The sequence below is a fragment of the Panicum virgatum genome, chromosome 3K (genome assembly GCF_016808335.1).
Source record: "Panicum virgatum strain AP13 chromosome 3K, P.virgatum_v5, whole genome shotgun sequence".
NCBI classification, from domain to species: domain Eukaryota; kingdom Viridiplantae; phylum Streptophyta; class Magnoliopsida; order Poales; family Poaceae; genus Panicum; species Panicum virgatum.
In genome coordinates this window covers 30,664,649-30,676,045 of record NC_053138.1, presented here as the reverse complement: position 1 = coordinate 30,676,045, position 11,397 = coordinate 30,664,649, and the positions used below count along the sequence as shown (strand labels likewise).

At 48.5% G+C, this 11,397-nt stretch overlaps 1 protein-coding gene across 1 annotated transcript; it reads left to right on the top strand.

Annotated features, from left to right (window-relative positions):
• The first annotated feature begins 10,051 nt into the window (after window positions 1-10,051).
• On the top strand, window positions 10,052-10,959 carry LOC120698924 (NRR repressor homolog 1-like). The gene has a single exon (XM_039982706.1). The coding sequence runs from the start codon at window positions 10,193-10,195 to the stop codon at window positions 10,724-10,726; it is 534 nt and encodes a 177-aa protein (XP_039838640.1). The 5' UTR covers window positions 10,052-10,192; the 3' UTR covers window positions 10,727-10,959.
• The last annotated feature ends 438 nt before the right edge of the window (window positions 10,960-11,397 follow it).

Here is an 11,397-nt window from a genome sequence, read left to right as displayed (position 1 = left end):
CTGCTTTGACTTGAAACCTTAGCGGGTTGTCACTTGTTAGAGAATCTTTGTAAAGGCCTCGTAGTGTCCCCATGCAACCACACCTCGGAAGTGTGGTATTGTGCCTGATCAGCACAGCGTGGTTGGGTCCAAAGTTCTTTTGAAATTTTACGCGACTTGTGGGTAAAGTGTACAACCTCTGCATAGTGTTTGAAACTGATATATCGGCCGTGCTCACGGTTAAGAGCGGCCTGGACCCTCACATGATAATCAAACTTGAAGAATAATTTAATCCGTGGTTTCTATGGTTTGTTGATGATATATCCTTTATGCTTAAGTGGGTTGGTATAAACTTATACCTAGTAAATAGGTGCTTGCTAATAAATTATGACCAACTTAAAATGCTAACCGCTATAAACCCTAGCCTCTCTTGTGGCTTTGCATTCTTCCCCCACTTGCTGAGTACCAACCATAAGAGTACTCACCCTTGCCTAATTGCTGCTAAGAAGAGAACATTGAAGTGGAGAACTACAACAACTTCAAGGAGTTCTAGGCGTGCGTTCACCAGTCAATTGCCTGTGAGATTGGATGAAGCTTTGTTGAAGATCTCGTTTAGGATATCGGTGGAATGTCTATTTATCAGAGTGTAATAATATTATGTACTCTGTCTTGCTTACGTTTTGGACATTGTCTTTGATATATTTCACTTATGTAACACCCTAATTTAAATTTCAGCATTTATTAATAAATTTAATTGGCTTTATTTAAATTTCTAAGGTTTATTGTGTTAGACTGGCATTTAATTCAAATTTTGTTCTATAAGTAATTAAAATTTTATCATAAGTTTAAAAATTTGTGTTGCATTCATGCTGGAGCTTTGATTTATTTGTTTGAGTGTTAGAGTTGAATTCAAATTCAATTTTGAATTCAAATAGATTTGATTGAGTTAGTTTGAATAGAAAAGAAATAGAAAGAGAAATAGAAAGGAACCCATAACCCAAACCCAAAACAACTCGGCCCATTTTTTTTCCTTCCCCGCGGCCCACTCCCGAGCCCAGCCCGGTCCGCCTCCTCCTCTCTCTCCCTCTCACCCGGCCGGCCCAGCTCGCCACCCCGCTCCTCTCCCCGCGGCCCAAGTCCTTGCCCAGCCCGCTCTACCCCGGCCTGCCCAGCCGCGGCCCAGCGCGGCCACGCCAGCACCCAGTCCCACCCCAGCACTCGGCCTGCTCCCACGCCGCGCTCGCTCCGGCCCCACCTGCCCGCACACCCCGCCCGCTCGCGCGCGTCGCCCCACTGGCAGGCCGACCCCACGCGTCAGGGTCGTCCTCCTCCTCCCGCAACGGCCGCCCGCGATCACGCCCGCGATTCCCGCCGGCCTCTCCCTGGGCGCGCCTCCCCAAGATGCCCGGGGCCCCCTTAAATTGGCCCCGCAGCCCTGCGCCTCCCTCAACCTCCCATCCTCACCTCCAGCCGCAACCCTAGCCGCCGCCTTCCCTCGCTCCGCAGCGCAGAGCACCTGCGCCGCCGTGACCAAGCCACTCCGCCGCGCCGGAGCTCCGGCCGAGCCGCCCAGGAGCTTCGCCTCGACGTCCAGAACCCCTCCGGGCCACCTGATCGAAGGTTAGGCCCGAGCAGCGGCCGGTTTTCCACCGAGGCCCTCACCGGTAAGATGCGCCGCCCGCTAGTTTTCCTCGCCACCGGTGACAATCTAGCCGCCCTGACCCCGTTAGGCCTCCGCAGCACCACCGCGAGACGAACCGTGAAGATCCAGAGCCCGGAGAACCACCCCTGCGACCAGTCCGCGACCTCCACGCCGCCGCCGCCGCCGGACCTCGACGTCGGCCCCGCTCCGCTGCAACTCCGGCCGTTCCGGACCTTGGTGAGCCCCCCCAGAGCCTCCCTTGTTGTTTGCGCTAGAAATCTCAGCCTGTAGGAAGCGCTAGCACCTAGGACGCTGCACGCCGGCGATGCGCCGCCGCGCAGTCCGCTCCCCGCCGTGGCAAGCTCCTACCAGGCCCCAATCCTTTGTTTTGTGGCCTCAGGTGGCTTGCGCATGCCGCCTAGATGCCTCTAGACCCCAGCCCCGCTCGAATCCTCCACGGGAAGGCCGAGTTTGGCTTGCGCCGGCGAGCCGCCGCCGCGGAACGCCTGTTCCGGCGGTCAGCGCCGCCGCCCGCACGCCCCTTCGCCCGTGGCCGCCAGATCCGGAATCAGCGGCCCGGATTAGATTGGCGTACCGCTTCGCTCCAGGCCTTTAGATCTGAGATCAACGGCCCATATTAGATCATACCGGTTCGGCCTGGCTCTTTTTCTAAAGAGGCCCTCGGTTTTTCCCTATTCAACCCGCAGTCCAGGCTTATTCAAAATTAATTCCAGTTAGGTCCCTGTTTTTAACACATAGCCCCCTGAGCTCTTTAGAAATAGCGCCCGCAGACCAGCCTTTGAGTTTTTGCACGCTAGCCCTTAGATCTAACCGTTATTTATGTTTATGCCCTCGGTTTTAGCAGAAACCCCCTGGAACTTCAGTTTTCTTACAAATAAGCCCATAGAACTTGTTTTTAGCCTAGAAAATGCGTTTTAGCTCCGTTTTTAGCGTTCTTTATATCCACGCGATCGTTGTAACGCGTAGAATAGTTTTAACTTAGTTTTTCTTGCTGTTTTTATGTATTGATGTACTGTTCTTTAGCTTTTGTTAGAGTTTGCTTGTATACTTATTATTGTGCATTGTTTTGGCCATGTGTTCGTGAGTAGACGTTGATCCATCTGAGGAGCCCTAGTACCAGTACCAGGAGCAGCCGTCTTCCGAGCAGTTTGAGCAGCAGCCAGAGCAGTACGAGGAAGGCAAGTATAACATGAACAACCCATCACTTTTAAATACATTTTCATACTGCATTTTAATACTGTATGCCTTTAAGGATTTCCTAGCCAGTTTATATCCTTTAAATATACCTTTGGGTTGCATTTTGGTTAGTTGTGCTAGGTTGCTGCGCTATAACACACTTTGGTCCTTTTTAATTAAATTGATTGATGGTTTACTTGAACTTAATTCTGAGAGTGGCACTCTGTGTGGCTTGAGTGGCTCACGTCTCGTTAAAAGATGGTTTTTGTAGAAACATGGTTTAGGGGGCCAGCACGGTGCTTACTGCCTGGTTGGCCACTCTCCATAAGGACCGGTTCATAGAGCGACAACCTGGGACAACAGCGCTACCACAAGGCTAGAATGGGATAGACTTGGCTTATTAATTAGGTCTTTTTGGTTTGGAGTAACTTACCTGCGGGGCAAGAGTAGTAAGCTTCAATGGTCCCTGCTCCTCCGGCTTGGTCTGTGCTTGGATTGCGCTCCTGTGCTTGTACCCCCGGAGGTGGGCCCCATCGTCGCTGACCTATCTCTCGCGGTTACGCCTTACCAACGAGATTCTTTGTAACGGCCTCGTAGTGAGTCGCTAGTCATCTCACCTAAGGAAGTGTGATAAACCTCTAGCGTAGCTCACGACTTGTGGGTAAAGATGTGCAACCTCTGCAGAGTGTAAAACTGGTATACTAGCCGTGCTCACGGTTATGAGCGGCCCAGATCCTCCTTTTGATTAGTGGAGTTATCTCCTTCCGATGAGGGAGGTGCTTCTCGGGGTTACCTTGGTGGTTTGGTTTTGGTTTGGATCTCAGTAGTAACATGGTTAATCTTGATTAATTACTATGTAACTGGGTTAATGGTAATTCATCAACTCGTAGTAAATAGCTTTAATAAAATTTTGCCAACACTTAAAAGCTAATGCAGTTGAGTCAGCCAACCTTAGAGCCTCATAGTTTGTGTTATACTTGTTGAGTACAAGTTGTGTACTCACTCTTGCCTCTTCTCTACTTTTTCCTCTTGGCTACGCTACCGCTGCTCAGTTCCTGCCGACACGAGGGAGTTCGTCCAGCGCTACCAGGACTACGAGGACTTCTAGGTGTTCGTCTCCCAGTCGGCGTCCCTGTGGCGCCCTGCTTCAGCTTCGGAGAGCTTTTATCGTATTTTGTACTTCGCTTCCGCAGTATCAGACATTTTTGTCATTAATGTAATAAATAACATTCGTATTCGCTTTATTATGTCTTTTTACGTGATATGTGCTATGATATACTGTTCATTCTGTTGTATATACGTGTGACTTGATCCTGGCACGTATATGATTGCTCGGTTTATGTTCTTTTATAAACCGGGTGTTACAACTTATGATGTCTATCATATGTGTGTAAACTTGATCCTGGCGCACATATGAGATGCATCTGATTTCTTTCTGAAATCGGGTATGACATCTATCGCCACCGTCCATATGTTGCATTGCATATCAATCTTAACTCTGAAAAAATCAATAGTGAAACCAAAATTTGGTTACAATATTCATTTTAACGAGAGCTCCAAAATAAGATGCCACATGAATATGTTTTGCTCAGAGTGGTGAAGTTACTTTATCAAAAATAAATCTTACTCCATCTGCCATATAAATTAGTCACAAGGTAGTTCATGTCATGTATACTATTGACATAGGTTATTTTTATTGTATTGGGTCGTGTCCATATCCGTGTGCCTCCTTTAGCAACCTGGCTAGCGGCGAGGAGGAAGGGGAAGTATATATTATTGTATTGACATTTTAGAACTGACCATTTGACATTTTTTTTGTTTGAACCATGGTATTGGATCTGCCATCACGGGTGGGGGTGGGGGTTGTCCCCTGCCATCCTCACACCGTAGCTTCGCTCTTGTATGCCCCTTCTCTCTCAGCCGAGGTGCTGGCAAATAATGGTAGTTCACCAAAGACAATGAGTTAGGATAGCGGGTCCAGCATGATGGTTACTTTTGTCTTTTCCATGGGTTATTGTTTCCATCTATGTCCCCATTGTTTTCCCAGTCCATTAACTCGAAGGCAAGCTCAACAACCGGATGAGCTCCAGTGCCGGAGGCCGGCGGCCGGCGTTGTGGCCGGTGAGGCCAGATGCACGCCGTACCTGATCGGATCTAGCGCCCCCTCTTCGTGTCCCACTACGGCATGTGGGGCTAAGTTCTCAAGCCGCAGTTCATCCAGCTCGCGGGTCGGCTGGGGCTGCTCCGTGGTCAACATCGGGGCTGCTCCGGGGTCGATGGCGGGGGTTGCTCCGGTCCTCAGGTGGCGGGATCTGCGGTTTCCAGTGTTGGATCTGCGACTTCCATGTCCGTCACTCGCGGCGGTGGGCTTAGTGGTAGACGGCGCGCCTCTCGACCGCGCTGCGGCTTCGCGGCTTGGGGCGCTCCTCTCGGCGGCAGGGCTACTCGTTCTTGGCGCCGCGTAGCAGGGGCCAGGCGGCGCGGCTGTCGCGGCGGGGCTCATTTGTCGACTGCTGAGCGGCTCCCCATTGTGGGGACTTGGCTGCCGGCAATGCACATCTTGGGGCTAGCTTGCTCGTCGGCCGGTGTGGGTGGTCTCCGGCCACCGCACACCGGACCCGAGTTCAGATCTGTGTGCCTCCGTCACTGGCGCCGTGCTCCGCCTGTTATCTATGACCGCTGCATCATGGAGCTTGGTTCCCTGGTGAAAACCATATCAGGTGCTTGGGACTAGCGACGATGGCATCTGGTTTGTCATGTCCCTCTTGGGGGCGTCGTCTTGCAACATCATGCCTCCTCTGTTGGCTCCCCGCCGCCGACCCGGGCCGGTGGCGGTTGGCGTCCGCGTCTTTGTCACCGCCTTCGGGTATGCTTCTGGCCATTGCCGCCCTTATGGGATGGTTGTCGGCGGTCCCTTGCATGGTGGATGGATCCCCGGTGTAAACCATGTTTGGTATTCGGACTGGCGATGATGGCTCTTTGATGCCTCATGCCTCTCTTGAGAGTGTCGCCTTGGGATATCTCCATGCCTCCATGGCTGGCGGCCTGGTGTGATATGACTTAGTTACCTCAGTGGCATAAGATGAATCGGATTTCAAGTTTCTATGGAAATGAGAGATGTGATGATTTGGTGCTACGTAAAAGTTATGCAAAGAATGAAACGTGGACGAAGAGAAAGATTGAAGTTTAGTCTTCTTGATTTCTTTCTTTGTATTAGAGTTTTCTTTCTCGTGTTTTTACATCCTCGTTTGAGGTTTAGAGTCTAAGAACTCTCGTAACAATTGGCTTTAGACGTTCACGTGTGAATGTTAAAGGCCGGAATTTTTCCTTTATCTAAAAAAATATGATGTTTCTTGACATCAAGATTCAATACAGCGCAGATTTTATTAAAAAAAACTATACAACGCTTATGGGCAGCCCATCTGGTTGGAAACAGAAGCGAGCAGGGTTTCAATAGTTTAGGCTGGTGATTTTAAGCCGCTTTGGTCAATTTCTTTCACATGATACATGCCAGCCTACTATTGGAGAATAAACTTCTACTTAAACATGGCAACATCATTTTTTTTTAAAATTCCTCAAGTACCCTAGCAGAAATAAAATATATCGGAAAATAGTGTGACACTCCTTTTACTGAGCCATGATTTTGGACTGTGGATCTATTATCTTATTATTTGGCCAACAAACGGAGTCTCCACGTTCGCTTTCAAGACCTGGAAATTCCCACGTTAATCGACAAAAAATAAAAAAATTACCCACCACTGCCATTACGATAAAAATTAGCCTAAAATATCCCTGTGCCTAATTAAAAATCACCCACCAACGCCATTATAAAAAATTAAATATAAAATACCATTTTGCTATGTATCCGTTACAAATATATACTATTAATAAAAACTAAAGCTAACAACAATCAATCAAAATAAAATTAAATAAGAATAATCATCTGCATAATATTATTAAAGCACAACAAATCAAATTGTTATTATAGATAAATCATAGTTGAATTGTTTTAGTCAACAATAAGACATAATTTACGATAATGAACAGGATGATGTATAGTAAAAAAATAGTATAACATTTAAGTAAGGATACAACGACATGTAAATTTTTAAATTTTCAATACTAACCGTACAAAGGCGCGGACTATATGGCTAGTACTTGTTTAAAGATGGACCGGTGCTACAACCCCCAACACCTGTTCTAGCTCTGCCACTGAGACAATACCTAACAACCATGTTCTAGCGCGTGATGACTCACTGTACGTACCAGTTCTACCCATTTCTATTGCAAATTTGCAGTGGGTAAAGAGAAAACCACGGATCGACAATTGAACGCGAACTTATACCACAAAGTAGTAGTAGGTTGTGACTCGTGAGGAGAGAGAGAGAGAGAGAGAGAGAGAGAGAGAGAGAGAGAGAGAGAGAGAGAGAGAGAGAGAGAGACCATGTTGTACAGTTGCAGATCTTGGTCCAGTGCGTTCACACGTTTCCACCAGGAGGACCATCATCCATTTTTCATCAGAGACTTGGGCACAGCAGGTCCAAATAACAGGTAGCCGAGACCGACCAAAACCAAGCAGAATCCCAGCCCAGGCATGAGGCATGGTGCCATGGACCCCCAGCGTGTGCAGCGTCGCGCGCGTCGTCCTTGTGTACCCCATGCGATCGGCGCCGCCGCTGATCCGGCAGGGACCACCCACCGGTCGCTTTGTCATCACCTCACGAGCGCCAAGCCGGGGAGGACGCCGCCGCACGACCACTTGCTCCGGCCAGCCCGCGGGGCTCAACGACGGCGACCCGGCCCGGGGCATGCGCGCCGCGACAGGTGACACCACGCCGATGACGGCACCGCCGTGACGTCATCGCTGCAGCTAGCGCGCTGTACCCGTACTGGTAGTAGTAGAAAAATATTCTGCGGCTCTCCGTTTCGGTCGTCGTCTCCGTCGTCCGCGTCACGACGTCGCCGTCGTTTCCTAGCGTGTGCCCACGCCGTCACGTCACGGCGTGGCGACGCAAGGATGATGACGCAGAGACCGCTAGGTTGGATGACGAAGACAACTCGTCCTTGTCACTCTCATACAGATACAGTGAGGGCTGAGGAGGAAGGAGCGAAATTGAAAAATATCCCAGCTCATAGTTTTGTGGTGAGCAAACCTTTTACATGCTTTAAATAAAAGGAGCTCTTTTCTACTTGGAAAAAACCTGGTCTCACTATTAGCGCTGGTCTTATACAACAGTTATACTCTTATGATCACTCTTTTCCTTCTTCCTTTTTCTCTTTAACCTCCTATACAATTGTGGCCGCAAAGATTCTATTCCACTAAAAATGGGTTCTATTTGTTAACAACTTGTAAAAGAGTGGCATGATTCTCATAGTGGTGTCAAAGTATGACAAAAGAATTTGATGAACTAATTAATACTAGTCAAGGTTGGCAAAAAAATATGGCAAATCTTGGCAACCTAATATGAACCATCAGCCCTTAAATTCTTAAAAAATATCAGTAGCCAGCACTAACATGTGGGGTGGCTGATTCAATTTCATATTTTCTATTACTAGTCCTTTTTCTTTTGGGGGTAGAGCACCAACTTTCGCCTTTTTTCTCTCTTTACTTTGTATAGGACGGAGCGGGAGCCCACTAGCACTAGAGCAATAACCCATTTGTCGACCCTGCAGCATTCGAGCAAAAACCTGCAAGGTCGACCAGTTCAAGTCCCTGTTTCAAACGTGTTTAATTTGTACCATCGAAATGGATGACTTGTACTCCTCTATATATCTAATGCACTCGTATATGAATTCGCAGTCACGGATTAATCCTTCCCTGCATTTGCTTTGACATTTCCTCTCCCAATTGCTCGCTTTCCCGGGCCTGAGATTCTGAGATTCAACAAGATTTCCGTATGGATGAGCTGCTATTAATGAATTTATTACCAAGACGAGAGAGAGAGAGAGAGAGAGAGAGAGAGAGAGAGAGAGAGAGAGAGAGTTGTTTGGTTTGAATTATACAGGTCCACTTAATTTTACACATTGAAACAAAGTCCCAACTCAACTACTCTTAGGAGTGGATTGGGTCTAATCCAATGTCCAATTGGATTTAAATACTTGGATTCGTTGGATTTGGACATCCACCGGTTTGAAAGTCCATTAGCTTTGGATTCCGTAGGACAAAAATAATGGATAATCAATCCAACTTTAGTTGGACTTCCCTGAACACACCAACAAGAGCCGAGTAGCACACACCCACCGCCGCATCGTTGTGCTGCCCTCGCCTTCTTGTGCCGGCGTGCGCCGTCATGTGCTGCCCCACACGAGATGCCGACGATCGACGTCTGCAAGGGCCTGTTCGGGGACGAGGTAATGGTTTGCATCTACGACCCGCAGGTGATCGGGGAGCAGGTGTCCCGTGACCTCGCCATGAAGAAGTTGGACTAGGACCAGCCGCACCACCTGTAGCCGCTGAGCGACACTGAAATTGCCAAGCAGGTGGGCATGGCGACGAACGCGTACGAGGCCACGCGCGACACGCATGCTGAGGAGAGTGTCAAGTTTTTGGCAATTCAGTAGGAGCTGGAGCAGCATTTTAGACTCTGCTCTGCAAATGCACAAGCAGCGAAATCATCCAAAAGCCTTGTCAAAGATACAATGTATTTTTTTTTCTTGAAAAGATACGTACAAGTGAAATATATGGATTTTGTACCATTCTAGTGCACCATCTTTTTATTGATTTTTCATTGTCAAAATGCTGCTTTGGGGTCATGGTGGTGCCCGTACGGACGCGCCACTATAAATGACTTTCTTGATTGAAAGAAATAAAATCTCCCTGCCCGGTATACAACTTTACAAGGCACGTCTGGATAGGATACATGCCCGGACCAATCTGGTGTCACAAAATTATTATACATCATCCGTAAAGTAATGGTTTGTTAAACTTAAAGGATTGCTATCTTTAAAAAAAAACTTAAAGGTTTGCTCAAACAAAAGAAAATGCTCCACCTGATCTAACTCGCCGGTCCACCTAATTTTACATCTTCAAACAAAAAACATCCTATAGCATTCCGTACAAGCGCCAAATTCGGCAAATCAGGTTGTAAACTTGTACTGGTTTCTGAAATGAATTCGTGGAAACAAAGCCTTGACGAAATCACGAGAGGCATCAATTACCCTGGGCGCCTGTTATTAAAAAAAAAACCTGGGCGCCGGTTGCGGTTGCAGCAGGTATCGTCATGGGTCCCTATTTAACCACTCGCCAACCGCACCAACCCACGGAGGACGGAGCTTTCCACACACTATCGTCCCGTGTCCTTCATAATTTCACCCGCCCCGGTCGCTTGCTTCTGAGCTCTACCAAGACCGTGCCCCGAAGAAAGAGGGCCAGCGATGGGCGACGCAGGAGAAGAGACGAAGAAGGCTATGCGGATCGCCGCCATGCACGGCGACGGCGCGTCGGCCCGGGTGGCCGTGGCGGCGGCGGAGCAGCAGCGCCAGGCGCCATTATTATTGCCTGCTGCCGGCGGCGGCTCTGGACCGGTGCAGGGATGCGGCGCCGGCGACGACGACGCCGCCGACGACGAGAAGGTGGAGAGGTTCTACGCGCTGCTCGCCAACATCCGGGCCCTGAGGGGCCTGTGCAGCGCCGGGGAGAGCGGATCGGCCGCCGCCGGCCGGGGGAGGAAGCGGGCGCGGGAGGCGGAGGCGCCGTGGAGGCCGGCGTTCCGGATGGAGGACTTCGAGGAGGAGGTCAGTCAGAGTCAAGCGACGGCCGACGCTCGTAAAGGCGCCGGCGTCGTCGCGAGGCCGCCCGCCGCGGCCAGGCCGAGAGCCGCCGCCGTCGACCGCGAGGAATTAGAAGACTCCGAGGTCGCTGAAGCGAGCGGAAAGAAGCTCGGTCGCCGCGTCGCAGCGCAGGGGTGACCTGTGCTGACCTCGACCGCATAGCTAAGCTACGAGAGGCTAGAATCGAACACCTCCTATGCTTGGAGGGATTCTCATGCTAGATTTCCCTAATTTAATCATTCGACGACACCTTGTAATAACTATGTATCCCTGGTCGGATCACACTGCCAGTACTCAATACGGAATGACATGTTCGGCCCTTGTATATATTGCGCCTTAGTTACTCTCTCTAAATACAAGTCAATTTTCCACTTCCGCCTTCTTTAGACGCAAAATTCTAAAACTATCTTGTGGCACATATATAGAGTACTAAATCTAGACAAAATAATTTTTTTTCAAATTATGAGACGAAATCTAATGAGTCTAATTAGGTCATGATTAGATAATAAATTGTTACAGTAAAGTTACAGTAAACATATACTAATAATAAATTAATTAGTTTTAATAAATTCATTTTGTAGTTTGCAGACGAATTCTGTAATTAGTTTTATGATTAGTTTATGTTTAATAATTCAAATATGCAAAGATTTTCTTTCAAAAGTTTTACAAGTTGTATCTAAACAAGACCCCTACTAAATTATTGTTTAAAGAAAAGGTTTTATTGTCCCCCTCAAACTATTGCTAGATTCCAAATTGGTTCCTACTAAAATTATTGTTGGGTACCAAGTTGGTTCTCAAGCTGCAAAACC

Bases quoted from the DNA above. Each gene is read 5' to 3' on its own strand.
- LOC120698924 (XM_039982706.1), top strand. From the start codon at position 10,193: ATGGGCGACGCAGGAGAAGAGACGAAGAAGGCTATGCGGATCGCCGCC.